The following is a 24248-nucleotide window of genomic DNA, read 5'->3' as shown; positions in this document are numbered from 1 at the left end:
TTCATACTGAGTATTCTACACATTGTATATTACCATTATAATAGCTTAAAGGTGGTGTGATGGGCTTAGGAAAAAGATTATGCACTTTTATATGTTTGGAGTTTTAATTGATTGCGGTATGATAAGCCATAGCTACGTATAATGTACAGTACGGTCTCAAATATGCCTTTTAAAATACACCAATTAATTAGTTTTATCGTGTATACACGTTTTATCAAGGTATGATTGACATTATATAAATGTAAAAACATCATTTCGCACCGTATTGTCATTGAATTGTGTTTCCGACATCCCTGAAAAACACGTTTTAGGCGCCCACAGGCGTACCAACCCACATCTATTACAAACCGAAAAAGCGCCGATGAAAAGAGCCGCTAACTTCACGACGGTACGTCAAACGGCACCTTAGAAATCTTCCGTGTGCCCCACCGAAGGAAAACAAAAAGTGTAGTTGTGTTGTTGTGTTGTGTAGTTAGTTAGGTTAGGAATTAAAGAAAGAAGTAGCCTAGTTCAGTAGTTGTAGTATTCAAGCATTTATTTAAAAAGAAGACTTACATACTTATTTAACATTTCATGTCTAAGGGCTTGGTATGAAGACAAATCGATCATGGTCAATGTTATGAAAGGAGTCCTTGTTGAATGGTAGGTACGTTTTTTTACACATTAGCTTGACGCCAGAAAGTAGAAAGAGTAACAGACATATTAAGTCACTGCCCTAGTCCTATTACCCTAACCTGTGGGCCAGCTTTGCCTTTTGGGCAAGGTTATTACATTTAACATCCCCACAGACCATTCTTTATTACGTTTTTCTGATCAATTAGGGTCTAAATAATATTTACATGAAATTGCAATAAAAATTCAATAACTTACGGTACTTGTGTATTTTATTTGGCAGAGGATACACGACCGGTAACCCGGTTCAATTAGGCATCTGGAAGTTTATATAATAAACTAACCAAACTTACTTATAGATAATGAAATAAATTGAATGAAGGTTAAATTCTGTTCATACAGAAAAATGATTTTTGCCATAAATTCTAACAAATTATTTACAGTTATAAGAAGAAATCGCATCCTAAGCAAAATCTTTGACAAAATTTTGTGTCACTGACGGGATTCGATCTTCCCTCCGAGTGTTATTTGTCGCTGCAGCGACTCACAAACACTGTTTACGGCGAAGGCTCTATGACTGACAAAATCGGATTGAACTGGATCGAGTTAGGTATCGTTTTATTTTACAGATTCAGAGCTTTCTCCGGAGGTCTGTCTCTAAGCGCTATTCATTTTAGTTCCGAAAATATTGTAGCAGACAGCTGACGTGCGTATTTGTAAACAGCTTGGTTATCCTCGGACCGATGTGTTTTATTACGTTTATCATTGTTTTAGTGTTAAAAATCAAAAGTAGTGATATACGTGGTGCATTATAAGAAGATTTAAGTGATTTTGAAGGGCTGGTTGATGATCCTGAAGAAGTAGGTAGTGATATTGATGTAAATTATCAGCCAGATTCCTAGCTATGGTTAGGCTATGCATTCTTAGCTAAACGCTATGTACTGAAATCTGTTTTTTGCCCATAACTTATTTATTTGCAAATCTACTTCCTTATATTATTATATATTTGTAATCCTCATAAAATTTAGAACAAAGTGGCTATTTTCAAATATTTATAGGACTATAAATTTTATACAATTTCATTGAGCGCAAACTTATTTTTTTTGGAAAATTTTCCAAAATTTTTTTTACCTAAAAATTTTTTTTGAAACAAATGTTCCTTATGTTCTATGTATAATATTGAAGCCCATGATTTTCCAAACAAAATGGTATATAGAACAGTACCTATAATTAACATTGTTTTCAAGCTTCTCAGATCCGTTTTAATAAAACCTTGCAAATGAGCAAAAAATAGGCAGACATTAAGGCCAAAACAAGGGACACTCGGAGGGTTAATATAGCTAGGACCTACCTCTTGGACATCAACCTAGTACCAGGGCCGATTTACCAAATAGGCACGGTAGGCATGAGGCAATTGGCTATTTTGGGAGGCGCCAAATAATTGGAAAGTAAAATATTTTGTGGTTATATTGGCATACGATCGCGTTAAAACTCTGATAAACCCTCCCATAGCCTAATCATAGTTGGGAAAGTTAGTCAAAATTTTGGCAAATATTTACCGTATTTACATTGGGATATGATGTAATTTTTATGTCTACTTACAGTATTTTTAACGCTGAATCCAAAAATGCAATCAGTTTTTGTCGGAGAGATTCCTAAGTGGCCGTAAAACGAAGGTTAGGATTACAAATCTAAGGATGATTGAGCGGTGATTGAAGGTGGTAGGCTAATGGTAATATGGCGTGGTCTGGACGGGTCCGTACTGAGTGAAGAGTGAGGAGTGAGGACTGAGTGAGAAGAGCAAACAACTGTTTATACTTGGTCTAATGCGGAATGAAATCAAATCAATTCATTTTGAAACCAAATAATCAGTTCTTATTTAGGCATGTGAGGAAGGTAGGTCGGGTTTTATGCGGATTCGTGACTGTATTAAGTGTTTTGAAGTGAGGATAGATTAGGAAGGTAAAGGTTAGGTTATAATGAACCGACTCATTAATTTATGCAACTTCCAGACTGTTTTTGCACAATTAAATAGTGGGTGAAACACAATGAAATAACGATATCAAAAATGCGCAAGCGGTAGTCACCTTCTTGAGGAGGAACTTTATCAGCTTCTTGAATATTGAAGGTCTCTGAACAACTGATTGGGGTGTGCAATAATTTGATAAATCCGGATGAAGTGCTTTGAGGCTTCAGTATGCCCCTTCAAGATAAGGTGAGACCTTAAGGAGATAAAATAAAACTTGAAAAAGTAACGGTTTTAGAATTTTGAATAAAAGCTTGGACAAAAATTTGAGGGTCAAATTTTGAAAATATTACATTTTTGAAGTAAATGTCACAATTAATTATTTGTTTACTAAATGGCCTTAAATTTTCTGAAAATTTAATGCTGGGCCTATTACTGCAGCAATCCCATTCCAAATGTTAATGATACCTGAAGCTCTTAATCTATTTTTCGGCAAACATGATAATGGGGCCCCACAGAATACAATGTTTTTAATCATCTTACTTTTTGGTTCAATAGGACAATGAAATTGAACCACCACGAACACTCAAACTTTTTTATTTGATCTTACAAGCAACTTTTATTGACCACACGAGGAACAAACAAACATAACAAAAACCTTAACACAATTTACATCTTACTGTCAACACTAGGAACTTATTGACTCTACTTGGTTTGACATTTTTTACAATTAACTCAATCAAGGTAATCGAGGTCTGCTGGAATACCAAATGACTTGTTTAGGGTTGTTTCTTCTATACTAAATTTTTCTTTGCACCATGACTTTAGTTGAAAAATGTTATCCGTCCATCTGTTGATTGCTTCCTTTAGAGCCTGAAACATCATTCACAGATTAATTAGTTATAAGATGATCAAATTTTAATTTTTTTGGAAGTTTATTGACAAACTCCCAAATGAGAGCCAAAAAACCCTGAAGATAGCACTCTGTATCAAGGTTAGACTTATCAATTATCAATCAATGAGATGGGGACACCACCTAAGTGCGTATTTTAACCCAAATATGAGTGAAGGATGAGTGTAGAATGGTGTGTAATGACCTGTGTAGCTTTGTTACTGACTAAAGTCCCCCATACACGGGCAAGCATGCTCGGCGTTGGCAACAGACGGACGAGCATGCTCGCGAACATGCTTGGCGTTTCCAAGAGACGGACGAGCATGCTCGCGAACATGTTCGTCGCTCGGTAGCGGTTCCTAGGCCTATTCTTGCTTCTCTTGTGCTCTGTGACAGTCAAGTTGTGTGTAAGCCTATTTAGCCTACTCCTGCTTTTTTGCTGCAATTACAGAATTTAGTTTTTTTTGCAACATACGCATTATTTCTTAGACATAAATCAGGGGCGATTTATTTTTAGCCGATTTTGTAATCGGCCGATATCGGCCGTTTGTGCCAGGCCTTAAGTTATTGGATTAAATTCATCCGTCATGGTTTGAAAATAGTTGTGCAATAACATTTCTCGTAGTTTTGCTTATTCTAGCCTTTCTTAGAATTATTTAATTGTGACAAATTACTACAAAATTGATTGTACACATTTGTGTATTAATATACATGAACCCTCTATTTTGGAAACCCATTTAAATTTGTATTTATTGCGTTACAAACACAAATAAATATTTATTTAGCTTCTGTAAACATTGATTCTAAATCTATTACTGTAACTGGAATACATCAGAGTATCAACACCATGATGATTTACAAGTGCAATCCGTCTATTGCGGCTACTTTGTAATGGCGGTAACAAAGTAATCGTTTGGAACTGGAACGGTTACTTGTAATGAGTCCACGAGTGTAACTGGAATCATAGTAGCGGCTACATGGATGGAATCATTTAGCCTATCTCTACCCATGTTGCAGCGGCGAACATGCTCTCGAACATATGGTCGTCCCCACAGACGGGCAAGCATGTTCGTGTTCGGGCTCGTCAAGTCCGACGAGCCGAGCGCCGAGCCCAACATGCTCGCTGCGACGGATCCCACACACGGGCGAGCATGTTCGTCGCCAACACCGTCACGAGCATGCTCGCGAACATGCTCGCCCGTGTATGGGGGGCTTAAGATCAGCGGTTTCATTAGTCAGGATCATTTATTTAAAGCCCAATGATAAGGAACAGCTGGGTCCAGTTTTGAACCATCAAAAAGCTACTGACTTTTCTTAGGATCGAACCGGCAACCTTTTGATTACTGGGCGAGCACTATAACCACTCAGCTACCCAGCCAATTTGATGTAGTGTGATCCTCTTTCTACACTAGGGTAAGAGTTGTCTGTTGTTCAACGAAGACCACTCATTGAACTAGACTATGGTTTTGGAAACCTGTCTATGTGGTGGTGATTTTAGATAAAAATACCCCCGCCACAGCAAACCTGCAGACTAAGCAAATTTCCATTTACCTTATTTGATTTTCAATTAAATCTATTTAAATAAAATTAAAATTAGGTTTAACAATCTAGGTTTGCTGCTGCAGGGAGGGTAATAAAGTGTGTTTTTTTAGTAACATATGAATAGTTTAGTATAAAATAAATACATTTGCCAAGTTTGATCAAAATATATCCATAAACAAGCAAACCACAGCAGTTTACTTATTCTCCATAAGAATAACATGGGAATTTTAAATTAAGAATCTATTAAATTTTCTTTGTAACCAATAACCGGAAAAAAACACTTCAATATACTAAATCATTTGTTTTTTTTTAAGCTCTTTAAAAGGTTTACCTACACCTTCAAGCCAAATTTAATTTCACAAAGTGAAAAAAGTGTACAATTTTTACGCTACAATTTTTTACAATTTTTTGGCTACTACGCCGGTAGCACAGGTCTTTCGAAGCTGCAAACTTGGTTTCTTACTTGGGTGGTATAGGACCTAACAAACAACAGTATCAACATACTAAAAAACCAGAACTACATGACCTTTTGCACACACGGATGTTTTACTTGACTGGACTATAATAGTACGAGTTGTATATTAAATAACAGTATTTATTTTATGAATAAAATGAAAGCTATATATATCCTTTTTTTAGAATAGTCATTGTCATTCATTATATGTTTACGAGTTTCCCGTAAAATATTCGTTTGTGGTTTGCCGATAACATTGTTAAATTATTTACCTTCCAAAGCCGCAGCGGGCCCCTAGCCACGGCACCCAGGGCGGTCGCCCCGCTCCGCCCTCAGGGTGGCCCTGTCTCTAGGGACATCAAAATGAAATAGTATATCATTCCCGGGTCTACCGTGCCACCTACGGTAATAGCTATTTCCCTATAGGGAAGTTCGCTTAAAACTAACTGGAAAAGGTTTTGCCTACCTTGATGTCAGTTTTCATCTGCTCCAACACCTCTGGATCGGAGTCTTTATACTTTTGTATTTCTAAAATCAGCTTGTTCTCTTCTCCTTTCAATAGTTCAATCTTTTTAATCAACTCCTGCCTGGCACTTGTGTCTTCTCGTCCAACCTTGAGTATACAATAAACTAAATAAAAGAAGTATTTCAATGCCCTAATGAAGTTGTTTTACAGAAAAACCAAACTTTTATTTTAAGTTTGTTTGCTCAAATAAAATTACTATAATCGAGGGCTATTCAAATTACATTTACTGAGTAGGGGGTTCTAAAAAATGTTACGCATACGCACTGAATGTAATGACTTATGTAATGAATGTTACGTAATGCAATTGGTTTCTGGAGCTGAGATATAAGACTGCACAAAATGCACAGACTGCAAAACACTGTTTATTGAAGTATGATGATAATAATACTGTATACATGATAATGAATAAATGAAAATGTGTAACTTGAAACTTCTAATGTAAACTTGATTGTGATATGTGAAAAATGATGAATGGAATTGAAATACTTGAAAATGACATCTGACACAATCGAATGTTGGTGCCTTACTGACCTGTGCCACTCGCACCCCTTAAGCCCAGGGGACGGGGACGACACTTGTCTTTTGGCGCCAAGAAAAATAAAAGGTTTGTTCTCCCAACCTGAGAGACATTTTTCAGAAAGGTGAATGAGCTTAAGGGTGGCTCCAAAGTGTGATCAGATAATTTAAAGGCCGTTGGTAATATGTAGGATTTGAACCCGGACAAAATTCAATAGCCTACACTAGCTGAATTTGAGAATGTTAAACGTGAAATGACCAATGGACATTCTAGTTAGCTGTGTATAATGGGAAATAACGTGAGGGTATTAAATAGAGTACTTGCAAACAAGTCAACATACCTTGGCATCTATTATACTGTCTTTTGCGACTTTAAGTCGCTTCACAGCTCCTTCTAGCTTCTCAGATGCATCAGCCAGTTTCCTTTTTCTTGTGTGTTTAGCTTTGCTACAACATGCTCGATAGTTACAAGTAAATAGCATTTAGTAAGGTTTAGTGCTAGGTAAACTACTCTAAAAAAATATATATAAAATAAAAAGTTCTGCTATAGTCAGAGAATGTCAGGAAAACCTTTTAAAAAAACTTTCCTTGTTTCACAAATTTGATAACTATTCTTAAACTTAAAAATTAAAAAGCATACTTTTTGTTAACCTTAATGGAACGTGAATATTCAGTGTGGCAGATTGGGTTTAATCATACTAATATTAGAAATGTGAAAGTTTGTGTGTTTGTTTTAAGTTCAATCACACATTAACTACCGGTCGGATTCAGCTAATACGGACAAGTGAAGTGGCCCAAGGGACTTTAAAAAAAATGTAAGGCCAGTTCAACTACACAAGTTGGTTCTATGATATTCATTAGCATTAAAAAGTTATAGGGTTTACCAATAGGGTGCAGAACTATTATTTTCATTCATTTATGACAACAGCTAATTTGAGCCAAGCAGCAACAAAAGGCTGTGATAAACAATGGGAACTGACATAATAGGATTGTTTCCAGTTATGCTTATGTTTTTGATTTATAAATAATTTGTGATATTGTTTGAATATTTGGTAATTTAAATTTTCCTGTTAATTAGGTGCAGTGGTAGAACATTATTATGGCTGTGGTAGATGTGTTATACAATAGCATACAGTGAAACAAATTTTCTCATCCTCCCCCATTGCAAACACAAAACACGAGTATGACTACAATAAGCATTTTATACTTATACGGCGACCCCGTACGAAGGACGGGTACTCTGCTAGTAAGGCTAATTACAGTCTTTGAAAATCCTAATTAATTAATTAAGCACTACGGCTGTTTCGGAGATAACTCCATAGTCGGTCGTCAGTTTTTAGCCGTGCACGTGCTGACTTCATGTTTTCATTTCGTGTCTGTGTCGTGTGTTGTATGTATTTTATATTTGACGCAATGGAAATGATTAATGAAGAACCCACGTAAAAAATGTAAATATGTAAATAGTGACTCAGTTTAGTGTATGATGATGAACGATGGAGTTATCTCTGAAACAGCCATAGTGCTTAATTAATCAGGATAGCGAAGACTGTAAGTAGCCTTTATATTAATGGAAATATCTTTAAATTATATATTGTATGTAAAGCTTATTTCTTTGAAGTTTTGTAGAACCCTGAACAATGATTTTTGTGATTTTCTACTAGACATCTTACTGCAATGTTGTATTACGTTTTATCCACTTATGCTTTTTAAGCTTTTATAGCTTAAAGTAACTTAATAACTTAAACTTAATTAATTATTAATTAATTATTATTTATTAATGATTAATTAATTATTAATTAACTTATAACTTATAACTTAATAACGTTATAACTTAATAACTTGAAAATGAATTCAACAGTTTAAATATTTTAATTAATTGCAGTGAAATACGGCTCCCACAGCCAAAAATATATAGTTTAGGCCCCTACTCTTAATTGTCATTTATTTAACACTACGGTGGAAAAATAGTGAGAACAGGTCAAAATAAATAGGTTTGACTTTTCAACTATTAGGAGCATAATATTGAACCCAGGGTTGCCATACTAGGTTAGGGGAAAATCAGGACATGGCATCCTCCCCCCCCCCCCGGGTTAACATAGGCTTAAATACGGGCATAACATAAGTAACCAAAATCGGGACTGTCCTGACAGAATCGGGACGGGTGGCAACTCTGATTGAACCACCCACAAACATGAGAAACATCTGTAAGGCCTACAGTATAATCTATTATTTTACCTTGGGAATGACCAGAAATATATTGAAGTACCGATTTTGTCTGTGTCCACCAAACCATCGTCAACTAAACTTTGAACAACATCTTTGACGGACTGGGCAATTATTCCTTTTTCTTTTGGAGCAATCTTTTCTAATTCCTGGAAATATTTTATTGGATAAATGAGAAGAAAAGATAAATTTACTCTTGCTGCTCCCTCAAAGTAGACTCCCTCTGCTTGATCGTATGTTCTCTCAGAACGGAATCTGTCATTGCTCTGCTTCATGGGCATCCTATCTCTTGATACTACTGTGTACTTACCTTTAATTAATTCTGCTGTTAAATCATGTATAGTTAGAGTTGGTCAATGTTTTTGTGTTTTACAACACTCAATATTATGTTACTTGACTATTTCAGTTCAATAGGAAAATAAAGCTAAATTTCTATTAGGCCTATCATGAACAGTATTTATTTTTATCAAAATGCACATAGGTAATTTAGTTGGTACTGTACAAACTTAGGAAACACTTAAAAATTTGCAACTGATGTGATTTTGCATTCCTTCACAGAGAATTAAATTATTTAAAATGATCTAGATATTCTTGAATGTCATGAATATTGTGATGCGGTATTCTTAAACGACTCCTCTGATACTAGGCCGCTGCGAGACAAATGGCACACCGCTGTCCTGGCAAACGAAAATAGCTTTTGCACCAATTTAATTTACAGTGGAGCAAATGCATAATGTTTATTTTTATAAGTTTCTTATTACCATGGCATTAGGTATTGCCACACACACGCTTAGGTCTTGAATTAGAGGCTGCTATGGCATATCTCATCAGATAGGTAATCAATAGGTGTTTGTCTTTTTAATGATACAACACTTGTGGTATATGATATAGGCTAATGTTCATTAACTTTTAGCCTTTTTTTTAACTTTATCTAGCAAGATAAAAATAAACAAAACTAATTTAGGCTGAATTATTGGTTATTTCAAACCAAATTTTATTGAAACGTAAATGATACAAAGCTAACAAGCTAGTCTGAGAAATCAAATATTCAGTTCATTCAGACTGGCCTGTATTAATTTGTTATCAAGATGGGATTGAAAGTGTCTACTGCAACGATTTTTATTACTGCTAGACAAAGTCTGACCTTCAGAGGGAAAAACTCTTTTTTCTCATAGAATAATTGTAGCATGCGTGTCCTTTTCTCTTCAGCACTGACTCCTTTCCGTTTTGACATTTTCTGAAACAAAGCAAATACTCAATTTTATTTATTAATTTATCAATCAATCGATCAATCAATTTTATTTATTGAGATTTCTTTAAGAATATACATGGATTGTAATTTGAATTTTCATCTTGCTTAACAATATTTATCAAAGAATTCCTTTAGGCTGTGTGGCCACACCGGAGTTTTTCCACGCACAAACGCAGCGTGAAAACACGCGAGAAATTAGAGTAACATTGAAACGAATAGGCGTCCGCTACTGCAGGCACTCCCCATTTCATTTAACGCTGCTCATATTTTTCGCGTATTTTCACGCTGCGTTTGTGTATGAAAAAATGCCCGTGTGGCCCCAGCCTTAGTGAGTAGAATGGTTGATCCATTAACAAGTCTTTGAGTTTCCTCTTCAGGTCTTGATTTCTTAAGATCTTCAAGTGGTTGGGCAGGCTATTGAAGACCTTTTGTCCCATGTAGGTAGGCTTCCTGCTGTATTGAGTTGTAAGGTGAGCTAGGAGAGGGTAGTCTGTAGCTCTTCGAGTGTTGTGAGAGTGAGAATCTTTTCCTCTTGCAAGCTCACTCTGTTCAGTATAGTTAATCACTGCAAGGATGTATAGTGATATCACAGTCATGATTTTAGTGATTTATAAGCTTCCCTGCAGCTTTCTGTAAAGCTGAGTTCAGCTTTTTCTGAAGTCGCAGTATTCTTTTACAACCTTACGGTTCTGCTCTGTGGTTCCACCCCAGACCACTAAACCATATCTTATGTGGGACTCTACTAAGGCATAATATGCAGTATTAGCTGCTTACTATCCTCCTATCCATTTAATTCTACGCATTACATAAATTCCTGATCGTACATAAAATCAAAGCTAATATGATTCTTTACTTTGTTTTTTCAGTGACCATGCTATGAAACAATTTCTGCTGCATTTGGACGAAACAGTTGCTCTCGGAAGAAAATTTATTATTCAGGATTTGGATGAAACCCACTTGTTCATCTCTGCAGATATATTGGATGTATTGCAAGCAAGGGTGGACGACTTGATGGACCAGATCAGCTTCCCATTGGTCGAGAAATAAGAAGTAAATATGACTAGCCAGGTAGCAAAAGGAGATCGTGTGTCAGGACGCATCAAGGATGCTAACCAGCGACGGGTGTTGGACGAAGCAACACGACGGCGTCGAGCTCGGAAAGCTCTTGAGGCACTTGAGCAAGACAACTACCATGATGATCCTCATGCTGATCTTGGTAAGCCTCTCAAAATAAATAAGCAAATTATTTAGAAACGTCTGTTCTAAGATAAGTAAACATCGCCCTAGTAGTTGAAAGTAAATTTAATGTAACCTAACTCAATGCACGCAAGCCACGCAGCATTTTGATTAGCGCATGTTGAGGCCCAGAACATGCAACACTTGCACTACGCAGTCACCAAGATCGTCGATGGTAGCAACTACCCTACATTAAATACTTCAAGGGAATTTTAAATTTCCCCTATTTAAATGGCTTTATATTTTAAAAGTTTTAAATCTTCATTTTTTTTCTTAATTTTCTCTGTAATTATTAAGGTTACTAGTATATCAGCTTTTGTATACTACTGTTTTTTAGATTTAAAATGATTTTAAGAAAAATTGTAAAATTTTATGTAGGGCCAAAAATAAGAAAACATTTATTTAATTATAAAGCTTTGTTCCGATAGTTTGATCATGTCTTTTCGCATCGTTAATATCGTACATCACAGATAATTCGGGTACAGAATCAATCAGAGGCTCCCTTCTTGCCATCTACCACTTTATTGCGAGGTGTGTGTCGAAAAATCTGTGTCTGTACTACAAACCGTGACATGCCGACCCACGCGTGGGTCTCAGCTTACACAGCGACGTAAGGAAACATGGTGACACAGCATTTGGTGTGTGCTGCGTTGCGCCGCGTGCGTCCCAGCATAAGCCCGGCCTAAATATTTGCAAATAGAAGCCTGTTACCCAGCTGACATAGTTTGAATTGCTTTATCATTTATTAATTAATTTTCAGGTATCTTTTGTGGTTTAAAACTAAGAAATACTGCCGGATTAGTCAAAGGGAATGTTCGTACTAACAAAAATATACCCTATAGAACATCTAGCCCTCCTAAATAGTTTTTTAAAGCTAAAGGTGGTGAAAGGAAAATGTAAAAATATACATATAAATAACTGTATTTAGCCTATTTAATTCTGCCGGCTTTATGAATTGTTATTGTAGTTTTTATCACTTTAACCTAACCAGGATAAAAGTAGTTAATGTCCATTATTCCAATTTTTATACTGCTTTTCTAAACTTCTTGAGGATTATTAAATTTAATAAGCTAAGTGTTTGATGTGTCAGTGGCATGACGTTATGTCAAACCATGGCAGCAATGTCTTGGATTTGTATCCCAGTAGACCTACCCCCACCTAAACTAGAATTTATCATTGCAAATTTATAATGGAAAATATTACCAGTTTTGTTATATTAAATTTTAAATTATTAATAAAACACAACATTTAATGTTTTAGTGATGAGTAAGAAAGCACCGAAATTCCAAGAAACATTAGAATCAAGAGGAAGAAAGAAAAAGACTAGAAGCGCTGAATATTACAAGCAAAGGTAAATCGAAGTATACAAGCAGTGACATAAAATTAAGGCAAAAAATCTGTGACTTTATGGCGTTTGGCTGTATTTTAGGAAAACAAATTGAACTTTATTTAAGGCCTAATATTAGAGGATGCTATGGTAGTGGAAGTAAAGTAGGCTAGCTATTTTCCTACTAAGGAAAACATAGCTAGAGTCAAGGAGGACATTAGATGCACATTTAACTAAAATAGCTATAAATTTGTCCGCTAAATTCGCCAAAGAAAATATTCCCAAATATCAAACATATATCATAATTATTAACATTTGTTTTGGTTTATCCTTGTTTTAAATTGTATATGTCAGTACAAATAAACCCCTTTATTGACTTTTTGTTTTAGACAGAATGAAATATGAATGAATTTCAGTGATAAAATATGAAATTATTATTTCTTTTCGTGGAAGAATGCAGATTGCATTGTGACCAAAAAATATAGTTTATCACTCAGGCAAAAAGTGTCTTTCGACCTTCACTCATTTTCCAACTTCATGTTTAAGTTGAGCTAGAGCAAGGCCCCACTAGAAAAACAGGCCATGCGGTAGGATCCATGACGTCACACTAGTGGATAGATTTCATTGATAAATTCATTGCCATCACCATTCCCATATGTTTTAGGTAAATACATATGGCTTGGCTGTTACAGGATACAGGATCTTAAGATTTTAATGGTAAGAGTTTAGTACAACTATCCACCACTGTGACGTAGTGTTGTGCTGCCCGTGCAGCAGCATGGCCTGTTTTTTCTAGTGGGGCCTTGGCTTGAGCTGTAAAGAATTACTTAAGGCCCTAGTGACAAAATTTAGGTTATTAGTTATCTTACACATGGGTGTAAATTATTGTTGTTCATGATATACTATTCCACACGATAGGGCCACGAGGTCTTAAGTTTGCCGGAAAGAAGTATTTTCATTTATTATTATTTTATTTCTTGTGTCAAAATCTAACATCATTGCCTTTAGGTTCCGGAAGACACTAATGCAGCTAGTGGAGGAGGACCGAGCCTACCACCCTGACCCACCAAACTACATGTCTGCGCAGGCCATGCCGTCCCAACTGCCCGAGCGACACTTCTGCGCGGTCTGCGGATTCCCTAGCAACTACACTTGTATACCTTGTGGAGCCAGATACTGCTGTACTCGCTGTCTAGGCACACATCTAGATACCCGGTGCCTCAAGTGGACTGCTTAAAAAAACGTTTAAAAGACTCTTTTTCAATATATTAGATATTTAAATAGTTTTTTTTTTAACAAATTTAAATAATTAACTTTTGTGAGTGTTTGAATAGATAGTGAAAATTTAATTAAAAGTGAATAGATAGTGTAAATATTTATGGCCTTAGTTTTAAATTTATGAAATGGCGAATGTTACTGGACGTACCCTTTTTTATGTTTCAATGAAAATACTGTCATTTTTACCAGTTTGTAGGTTTGTGTTGGTCATCTAATAAAAATGTAAAAAATACTTTTAATTATTGTTATTGCAGTACTCTGTAAGAAAATCTGGATAAGAAGATGGTCTGATGAGAAGTCATTATGAAAAAAAAACATGTTGATAGAGCAAAGAAATCGACCTTTAAATAGTTGTTGTAGCTTTTTATATCATCCATTCCAATATTAGTTGTTTTTGTTCATGTAAATGTGCTTGGAATAAAAAACCTACTAAACAATCATTATTAGTCTACAGGTGTTCGAAAAAGTTGGGGACATAATTTACGTAGTGATTCCTTGGGTCAAAATAAAGAGAAAATCAATAATAAAGGTTTTTCCTAAATCACTTCGTTAACCAGATATATCCGCCTTTTTATCTTTGAATTTTTTTAACCGAACTTTATGAAACTTGGTATGTATGTAAAGGTAGAAGAGACCCATGTCTTGATTCAACTTTAATGGCAGCCATTTTAATGTTTTTAACTTATATTACTAAAATAAATAAATAAAATGTCTTTATTAGCCAGTGTTTCTCTGATACATATAAGTTTTTCAGAACAACTTTTGTAATGTAACTAGGTACTGTACTTACAACTAAAAACTTATATATTTTGAGAACTTTTTAAACTTAATCTTAGGTATTGCTGGATGCAATGGTTTTTAGGCTCTTGGGTAGTCCGTTGTACAATGTGGGTCCAAAATAAGAGAAACTTTTCTTTCCCAATTTCAAGGTGACCCTTGGAAAGTGAAGCCCCCCACCATGACGTGTTCTACATAATCCCAAACAAACAGAAAGCCTCTTGCAAAGATAGTTGGGCTCATGGAGAGTCAGTACCCGATGGGGTAGAATTAGGCTAGGCTAGTCAGGTTTGCCCCAACAAGAAAAAAAGAATAAATATGTTTTCTGGCGTCTCTACGTCCATACTTCGTCACGTAGAATAATATAATTATGGGAGAATGGGAAAGAGCGGACCGCATTTGTTTGTTGTACAGTGAACTGCCGTCCTACTTCAGTGTGAACTGCAAGGCGGGAAATTTTTTGGTGGGACGGCCGACAGTTTTCAGGGCTGCAGCGCTTTTGTCTTTTATCTGATCAAAAGTGAGTAGTAGTAATGACCACGAGGCGCCCAACCCGCCATAACCTGGTCACAGACTGCTTTATTGTTTATATACTTCACTGATTTTTAAATGTCCTTTAAAATTAAATTGCTTATGAAGTTTTTAGTCATTTTTGTGTTGTTATTGATTTTAATAGACAATAGCCTACAGATCGTGTGCTCTAAGGTCGGCCTCTTTGCTGCACTATGTATAAATACCCCCGCCGCAGCAAACCTGCCGACTAAGCGAATTTTCATTTGTCTGAATTGATTTTCAGTTAAATATATTTTAATAACATTAGGTTTAACGAGTACCTAGGTTTGCTGCTACAAGGAAACTAATAAAGTGTGTTTTTGAGTAAAATATTGATAGCTTAGTACAAAATAAATAAATTTGCCAAGTTTGATCAAATATATCCATAAACAAGCAAACTACAACATTTGACAATATTCTCCATAAGAATAACATGGGAATTTTAAATTTACAATTTTTTTAATTTTCTCCGTTACTAATAATCGAACAAAAATACTTTTATATACTAAATTATTTGTTTTTTTTTAAGCTCTTTAAAAAGGACTAAAGAGAAATCGGGAAATTTTGTGTTTTGAGGGTCAAAAGTGAGAAAAACCAATTTTTAAGCTACCCCATAAAACCCCCCGTAAAGCCCTGTTCCCATGGTCCGATCGTACTGGTTCGCGAACTCATTCAAGTTTATCCTGCTTTACACCTTTAAACCAAATTTCATCAAAATCGGACAAAAATTACTCAAGTTATCGCGTTCACGGACGTATATATATATAAGTCTATATATATATACATATATAAAAATGGTGTTTTTGGCCTCTGGGGACATCAAAATGAAAAAGTAAATCGGTCCCGGGTCTAGGTCTTACCGTGCCACCTACGGTAATAGCTACTTCCCCATAGGGAAATTCGCTAAAAAGGGAACCCGTTAAAAAATTATTAAACACTGTTGTACCGGTTCAAACTATGTATATACTAATATATGTATGGTACATCACGCTTAAGATGATGCTGCAAACTACTTTTTGTTATAGGCCTATGTCTATTTTTTGTAAGTAAATTAATTTTTTAGGCTTAAGCGTCTTCAGTAGTGCTGGGACCTTGAAGATAGTACCATAAGACTAATGTTAAACTTGTGACCGCTAAACATGTTCCCAGGTGGTTCTAAAAATATAATTTTGCTGACTAATTAAAGGTAACGACTGTTCTCTAAGGAAATGCCTTTTTATTTTTTTGAAAACAAACTTAAATTTTTTGTAAAAAAATTGTAAACTTAGCAAAAAAGTGTTACCTAAGTTTATCAATTTGTTCCACAGAAAATTAGAGTTTGTTTAAAAAAAAATCAAAATGCATTTCCCTAGAGAACAGTTGTACCTTTATTTTGACAACAAAATTATATCGCGGCATGCTAACTTACCTAAAAAAAATCTATGAGATATTTGTAAAAAACTTGCTAAAACATGGAAAACTTACCATTTTGCACCTAAAATTTCAAAAAAATTCCGCAAGTACCATTTGCCAAGGGTATACTCTAGCCTACATCCTTGTCTACAGGTCCCAAACATCAGAAGTTAATACAAAATTGAATGGGTACAATGTAAATCATAAAACCAAAAACTAACTTATGTGTGAAAAATAGTAAACTGTAATGACTTAATATACCAATCAGGAAATAACCAAGTTTGGTAGCATTTGAAGTTTAACAGCAGCCTACATAACTTACCGAAAAACAATAGACTCTAGAATGTGGTTATTATTTTTTTTTGTGATTATAACAAAAACGGCTTGTGAATGCATTAGTTATAGTCCTCGCCACCCTAAGTTGAGGCAGCGCAAGGCCGCACGGCGTATATCTAGTGCGGCCTTTGGCTGTCTCAACTTAGGGTGGCGAGGACTAACTTATAGTAGGCCATGCAGCCAGACCTTCCTAAATCCAAACCAAACATATCCGAACAAGAACATTTTCGCCAAAATCAAACGTCATTTACCTGTAGGTTCCAGGAAAATAGGGAAATGACTATTTTTACCATTAAGTCATATTATGAACATCAGTCCAAGGCCGTTTCTCAGATTCAAATCCCAAAGAATATTAATACCCTCAGAACATTTTCTTATATGGGTAACACATCTACGCACTAGCCTACCGCTAAAGAAGAAACAGTCAAATGAAGTAGTACAAGCAAAATAATAAAGTCTCTACACCTTATTGTGTGGTAAGTGGTAAGGTGGTAAGTTAACATAGCAACTTTAGGCCTAGTAGATAGCAACCTGAAACCGACAAGAACAAAAAATCCTGTTGAACCGTAAACTGCTTTGAAGATGGCTGTCTGCAACAAGGCTGAACATTAGCTATTGTAATAAGTTTCTGTACGCAGAAAACCTATACTGTAAGCTTGGTATGTTGTGTTAGAAACTGTTTAACCTTACTTATCTTACTTCTTAACAGTGCTGTTGAGAGGCAGAGCAGCTCTTTTTAGTATTATTAGGCTATGTCTTTAACAATGCACTCTTGTGTGTCAGTGTTGCAATGCAATGATAAGACCTATAATGTTAAAACTGTTTTATATCCTATGTTAGAACCGTTCCTGCCACATAGCCTAGGCTAGGCCTATTCAACCATCAAGTAGTGTCCTACTTTGAAAATGCTAGGCAAAGTTTGATAGCAAGACTCCAACTGGTATGTTAACAGAATTAGCAATGAATATGCATTGTTCAACCCTAAGTTTAATAAGGTTTTACGGCACTGTCTACCTTGCCAGGAATAGTTAACTACTAACTTAGGCCTAACAACTAAGCTAGCCCTTTTCACTGAATCCTATCATAAAATAATTTAACAATATTGTAATTACCGTACAAAGTTTTGAAGTACACTAAATCTACAAGAACTCTAAGCAATGATTTCCGGCATGTAAAGTTGAAATAATATAATTCAAACAGGCAATTAATTGAAAAACGTGTACACAAATAACCTCATCCAGTCATCCACACCCTTTTCGGTCTTTTTCTTGCTAATTATTTATTTTATTATTTAATATTTATTTACGAAATTCCCGCCAGCTCCCAGTCTAGTCTAAGTACAGTCTGACTGAAACCTTTTTTTTGACTAAATTGTAAGCAATTTTGGATTAAACTGATTTGGTGCCATGCAGCTCGTCTCCTGTTTTATAATTGTGTTATTGACAATTGGGCATTATTTTTATATGACAATCAGTGAGCATAAAAACATCAATTCCCATTGTATGCATCCATCCAAGCATCCATAATCCAATCATCATATTGTAACCATCCACTTATTGTAGCTATCCTTAATCAACTCAATAAGCTCAATATAATTTACACAACTCAATAAGCTTTACTCGATTTTCAATTGCGTTTTTTTGGGGTGAAATAAGTTAGGAGTTTGCCAAAAAAGTGGAAGAGGAAAAAATTGTTTGAAATAGGCTAGCTAAATAATAGGAAAAATACCATTTACTTAAAGTAAAAAAATGTTTATCAAGCGCCTAAAATCGCCAATTTCTAGCATTTGTCTCGATTTTCAGGGTGAAAGAGGCGTTTCCCCCAAAAGTGTCAAAGGTAAAAAGTGCTTAAAATAGTATAATTTTGTTAGATACGAAAAAAGCAATATAAAACAAGTAGTATAAGTTCAGTATTACCATAATAAGAAATAAGGGATTCGGAGATATACATATTACATACGATACGAAAAAAGCAATATAAAACAAGTAGTATAAGTTCAGTATTACCATAATAAGAAATAAGGGATTCGGAGATATACATATATATATAACTTATGCTTTACTGTTAGGTTGGTTATACAGTATAACTAGGGGACGAGTTAGTTATGTTTTATGATTAGATCAATGTACAACAATAATTTATACAACTGAGTACTTGGTATACATATAATAGTTTTATTTGATTGATCGAGGTTTTAAATTACTTCAATAACAAGAAACTTAATATATTGTAAACAAAACACGACATCTAAAACAGTGCACCGGACTTGAGTCGAACTAAAAAGAAGGTAAGAAGAATATATTGTCTATGTTAATCGGGAATGTGTATTATACATTCCCAATCAATTTCAACACAATCCGACCAGTAGTTAATGCGTGATTGAACTTCAAACAAACAAACACACAAACTTTCACATTTATAATATTAGTATGATACACAAACGATCCTCTGTACTTGCCAAAAGGCCCAAAGATGTACATTATTTATCAAACTATAGACAATTAAACAGCCAGAATGAGACATACAATAATTTGGTTTGTTATTTTACTGTGGAGAGACACTTTACGAATGTACTAGTGATGTGAATGCTTTTACCTAAGCTTAAAAAACTATAAAAGGTATAAAGTTACCTGAGTAAGTTACTGCCAAAGTGATCCTGTTTTATCCTTACGGATTACGCGTTTCGAAGACTAAATCTTCATCATCAGATCTTGTACAAGAACATATACTATCACTTCGAAAAGGTCGTCAAATGTTTACATACAAAACACGGACACATATTATATACAAATGTTGACATTACGAATAAACTAAGTAGGCCTACCGACGAAAACTTATGATGTCCGACCGCACAGTTACAGGTGAAGGTCATGACCTTCACCTGTAACTGTGCGGTCGGACATCATAAGTTTTCGTCGGTAGGCCTACTTAGTTTATTCGTAATGTCAACATTTGTATATAATATGTGTCCGTGTTTTGTATGTAAACATTTGACGACCTTTTCGAAGTGATAGTATATGTTCTTGTACAAGATCTGATGATGAAGATTTAGTCATCGAAACGCGTAATCCGTAAGGATAAAACAGGATCACTTTGGCAGTAACTTACTCAGGTAACTTTATACCTTTTATAGTTTGTACTGTGATCCAGAGACAAAACAACTCTAAATATGAAACTTAAAAAACTGTGAGAAGCTCTGAGAGAAACCCTTGAAGATTAATTACAAAACTACGTCTGTATGGTCATTTTTATACAGACAGGAACGGGGACAAACGGCGATAACTTATAAAATAGATAACACACCCTTAGTAGATTTATCATCCTAGGAACAGCAGTAGCCAGTTAGTTTTATTGTTGTTTGAGTGAAAATTAAAAAACGTACGTTTTCAAGAAAAACATTTTATAATAATGGTTTTCTCTTTTTCGGAAAGTTTTTAATTTGTTTTTATTTCATTGCCATTTGAAGTTTCATAAAATATCCATGATGGTAACGCAATATTTTTGGTGTTTTTTTTTTATTAATACAGCATCTTTGACGGAAAAACACAAAATTCTGTCACGACCATAACGAACGCAAAAATGAATATTAAAAATAGTTAATGGCATTTTTATAAATATGTTTTGCTGTAAATAGATTTAGTTTTAAGGCCAGTTTGCAATAAACAGCTCACTAAGCTTTTGGTATATTAAAAATAAAAATAAAAAATAACAAAATTGAAAAAAAGCTGAAAAAATCTCTTTAAGTTTGTATAGCTCCGAAAAAACATTCCCGATATATGAAAAACCTTTATGTTTTTAAAGAGGCGTCCTTCTTGTGTGTATAAAACATTGGAATATGATGATATATCAATTTTTGAAAATTTTATGATCCAAATTAATCATTAACGTTGTGGGCAGGGACAAGTGTTATGGTCTGGAATTGGTGATTAACGAGAATCCCTTCCACTACTCTTATTATAAATAATATTCCACAAGACTTGATAAACCATAGTTAATTTTTAAAATGTAATAGTTTTACACATATAACTCCTATACACTATAAGCTTTCTTATATGAGGCAATAAAGATACCTCTCTATGTAAAAATAGTCAAAAAACTATGTTTTTAAATACTTCAATTAATTGTACTGTTAAAAGAAAAAATTTTGTTGCAATTAAACTAAACTGTGCAATTTACAATGATATTAAAATTTATTTTCACGACCATAACACAGTACAATTAATTGATAAAGCTATTTTGGTCGTGAAATCACGCATTATTTGGCTCAGTTCTGGTGGCAGCCTTACACCTCATGTTTGCGGAGGAGGCAAAGTGGATTTCTAGGTTAACGTAGCAATAAAAATATCATATCAACAAAAATTAACACCATGTATACTTTATTACATGACTATGTACGGTCGTGGACACACCAAAATTACAAAAAGCACAAAGTTACCTATACCTATTCATCTTGTAAATGTTGATTGTTGTTAAATGTTGTTAAATTAAAATATTTATCCAAGCAAAGCTTGGTCTCCTGGTACTAAAATTTAAAATGGTCACCACTTATAAAATAACAGATTTTTTTATGAATATTTTTTTCTGAATAAGTTGTTGATGACTTGATACAATTATATACAAAATTTCATACAGATATTTTTAACTGTTTTAAGGTATAAATTTAAAACACTTGGTGGGCATCTCACTAACGAGACATTTAAAAAATGTTATTCTTGATTTTCATTTTTATTTTTACTTAGTTACAGGACAACCTGTATAAATAGCAACTATAACTTTAGGTAAAATGGCTATCGACCATCAACCAAGAAAACATGATCCCTTCAACGCTAACTCGGATGAAATAAAATCCAATCATTGGTACAATGATGTTATATCTATCCTCACAGTTAACATTGAAGCCAAATGCTGTTACGTTTAAAATGCAGTTAGGTACCCAAAAAATGACAAGTCAATTTTTGACTCCCTAAACATTCGAATTGATCCGATCAATAAATAACAGAGGAGTTAGTTCTCACAAAACTCAGCTCCAACATGTATAAAAGTAAACTTTAGATTATTTGATATACATTGAACGATTATTGCAGTGCATTGTGCTGCGTGAGACCCGTAGTGAATTATCTTTTCTATGCTGGGAGGAGGTCTGCAAAACTTGAAGCACATGTCGTTCAAACAACAATTACATGCCTCAGCTGTTGCACGTAACATGGATATTAATAAAAAAGAGCCCTGATAAAGACAATAGTGCAATTGACCCGTCTAAGGTTACTTCAGCGGGCCCGCATGCACTGATCAGTTTCGTACTACATTTTCAAACAAAGACAATAATATAGTTGATAATGTGAAACAAAATAATAATATGTTGAAGTAGAAATATACTTATAAATATTCAATAAATTTAAAAGGTATTCTCCACATCGATCTTTTACATCTTTCTCATTAAACTACAGGTGTAACGCTGACAGAAAGTATAGTCCTACTTAGTATTTGACTTTATATACAGAGTTAGGCAAAAGTCTGGAACCCTCCAGTTAACTTTTTAACGCGTTGCAATAGGAAAACCAAACTCGGCACATATTTACAACATAAGAAATTGCACTTTTTCTACAAAGTTACAACTTTGCCCCAGCCCCAAAAATGGGGTATTTTGGGGGCAGTCCCAAATTTTCAAATGTAAACACCTATCATGTGACCCCTCATTTTAAAGGGTTTCTCAAGATAAATAAAATGGCACAAACTAGAGGTCAATATTGCACCCCTAATCAAAATTGCAGTCATTAAATGGATATTTTATAGATTATAATTAAGCACTAATTTTCCAAATTAAATATTAAACCTTCTTTTTACAACCTAGGTGCTTGATGTGTTCTCTCTGGACTGTATGACGAGTCCCATTCTAGTATAAAAATGTGCGGTGGCTGATTGAAAGTACTCTATTGGAACTCGAGTTTAGTTTGAGCCATTTAATTTGTCTTGAGAAACTCTTAAAAATGAGGGGTCACATGATAGGTGTTTACATTTGAAAATTTGGGGCTGCCGGGTACAAGTTCTAACCTTGATGAAAAAGTGCTTAAAAACCTATTTACTTTATGTGTTTTATGCTATTTTCCTTGGTTTAATTTAATCAGTGGTGTGGCATAACACAAATAATAAATTTATCAAGTGAAGTAAATATAAACTGAAAGCTATGTTAAGATAAAATAAGAGTATTTTGTATTACCATTTGATAATTAAATATAGTTCCACATATGCAACCGATTTTAGAACACAAAAATCAACGACGTACAATTTAGATATTGATGATATTCTTTAATTTAATTCAAGCATAGGTTTAGCAAAACACAATAACTAAATTTACCTAAATATACACATAAAAAAAACAATGTGATGTGCAAATTATGTTAAGTTAATCTAACACATGTTAAGCAGTTCGAATTTATTTAAAGTAGCCTCCAAAGTCATACAAAATATCTATAGACCTATATTGTAATTTGCTTACTGTTTCCATGAAACCATATCAATAGCATTATTTTAATAACACTTAAAACAATTTAAAAATCGAAAGCAGAGCCTGGAGTTGATACAGCAACGCTTTTAGAATATTTCTTTTATTTCTATAATCATTGACATAGTTTTTGAATAAATGATCTTTGATACATTTTTTGATTAAATAAACCAACCACATAATTGTGTGAAATATATTTTTCCTACAGTCACCCGACAAAGTTGGCTTCCTTGTACTGTTTATAGTACAGAAAGCTGCTAATTGCTGCGTATTTATACTTTGCCGTACGGTTTATACTTTGCCGTACGGTTTATACTTTGCCGTACGGTTTATACTTTGCCGCACATTAGGATTCCAACGAAACAACACAAAACAGCGTGGTTCTATTAATGCACGTAATCCGTGTACGCTTGGAAATAGGTTGGCAACACTTAAAGACAATAATACTATGATCAGCTGATTGACTATTATAACTACGATTTAACCTGTCATTTCGTGTTTATAGTTTCGGTATTTCTGAACTTTCTGGACTTTCCTTTTAAACGTTTTTAAAACATTCCTACGATCTTAATAAACAAGAAAATACCTTTAAAGCATTTTTTTTTTGGCGCGGAAACCACTTCAAATTACAAAAACATACGGAACTATATTCTCAAAACACCGAGCACATTTCTTACCGAGGAAAAATAGCGGAGTGATACGGACCGCGGGTACAGTACTACTTTCTCTAGGGCACCATTTGTGTTGCCAGCTGAACCTAAAAACGTGTTGTATAATGTTTGAAAGACTAATTATTTATATGCTTTATAGTGACTGTAGGAAAAATATAATGTGTAACACGAGTGAAACGGCCTTTGCTGCACTC

General features: G+C 34.5%; 3 protein-coding genes across 4 annotated transcripts; 2 read left to right on the top strand and 1 right to left on the bottom strand.

Annotated features, from left to right (window-relative positions):
* Positions 1–412: 412 nt before the first annotated feature.
* On the top strand, positions 413–11030 carry LOC128990920 (general transcription factor IIH subunit 5). Its single transcript, XM_054413580.1, has 2 exons — positions 413–642; positions 10850–11030. The coding sequence occupies exons 1-2, from the start codon at positions 608–610 to the stop codon at positions 11028–11030; spliced, it is 216 nt and encodes a 71-aa protein (XP_054269555.1). The 5' UTR covers positions 413–607.
* LOC128990918 (meiotic nuclear division protein 1 homolog) lies at positions 3160–18122 on the bottom strand. Of its 2 annotated transcripts, none has more exons than XM_054413576.1 (6): positions 18114–18122; positions 9876–9968; positions 8744–8880; positions 6850–6955; positions 5933–6079; positions 3160–3451 (listed from the first exon to the last, which is right to left on the bottom strand). In XM_054413576.1, the coding sequence occupies exons 2-6, from the start codon at positions 9963–9965 to the stop codon at positions 3314–3316; spliced, it is 618 nt and encodes a 205-aa protein (XP_054269551.1). In that variant the 5' UTR covers positions 9966–9968; positions 18114–18122; the 3' UTR covers positions 3160–3313. The 2 variants fall into 2 exon arrangements, with proteins under 2 accessions (XP_054269551.1, XP_054269550.1); XM_054413575.1 differs by lacking the exon at positions 18114–18122 and adding an exon at positions 17994–18074.
* LOC128990919 (zinc finger HIT domain-containing protein 1) lies at positions 11040–13838 on the top strand. The gene is made up of 3 exons (XM_054413579.1): positions 11040–11199; positions 12480–12570; positions 13555–13838. The coding sequence occupies exons 1-3, from the start codon at positions 11040–11042 to the stop codon at positions 13781–13783; spliced, it is 480 nt and encodes a 159-aa protein (XP_054269554.1). The 3' UTR covers positions 13784–13838.
* Positions 18123–24248: the final 6126 nt, after the last annotated feature.

The sequence above is a fragment of the Macrosteles quadrilineatus genome, unplaced genomic scaffold (assembly GCF_028750875.1).
Source record: "Macrosteles quadrilineatus isolate MER2022 unplaced genomic scaffold, UCM_ALF_1.0 Scaffold_3__2_contigs__length_128488019, whole genome shotgun sequence".
NCBI lineage: Eukaryota > Metazoa > Arthropoda > Insecta > Hemiptera > Cicadellidae > Macrosteles > Macrosteles quadrilineatus.
The sequence above is the reverse complement of the archived record's forward strand: the minus strand, read 5'-3'. Positions and strand labels throughout refer to the sequence as shown.

Bases quoted from the DNA above. Each gene is read 5' to 3' on its own strand.
- LOC128990920 (XM_054413580.1), top strand. From the start codon at position 608: ATGGTCAATGTTATGAAAGGAGTCCTTGTTGAATG. The intron at 643-10,849 runs GTAGGTACGTTT...TTGTTTTTTCAG, and splicing joins AAAGGAGTCCTTGTTGAATG to TGACCATGCTATGAAACAAT.
- LOC128990918 (XM_054413576.1), bottom strand. From the start codon at position 9,965: ATGTCAAAACGGAAAGGAGTCAGTGCTGAAGAGAAAAGGACACGCATG. The intron at 8,881-9,875 runs GTCAGACTTTGT...AAATATTTCCAG, and splicing joins AAGAGTTTTTCCCTCTGAAG to GAATTAGAAAAGATTGCTCC. The intron at 6,080-6,849 runs GTATGTTGACTT...TGTATACTCAAG, and splicing joins ACAGTATAATAGATGCCAAG to GTTGGACGAGAAGACACAAG.
- LOC128990919 (XM_054413579.1), top strand. From the start codon at position 11,040: ATGACTAGCCAGGTAGCAAAAGGAGATCGTGTGTCAGGACGCATCAAG. The intron at 11,200-12,479 runs GTAAGCCTCTCA...TTAATGTTTTAG, and splicing joins TGATCCTCATGCTGATCTTG to TGATGAGTAAGAAAGCACCG. The intron at 12,571-13,554 runs GTAAATCGAAGT...CATTGCCTTTAG, and splicing joins GCTGAATATTACAAGCAAAG to GTTCCGGAAGACACTAATGC.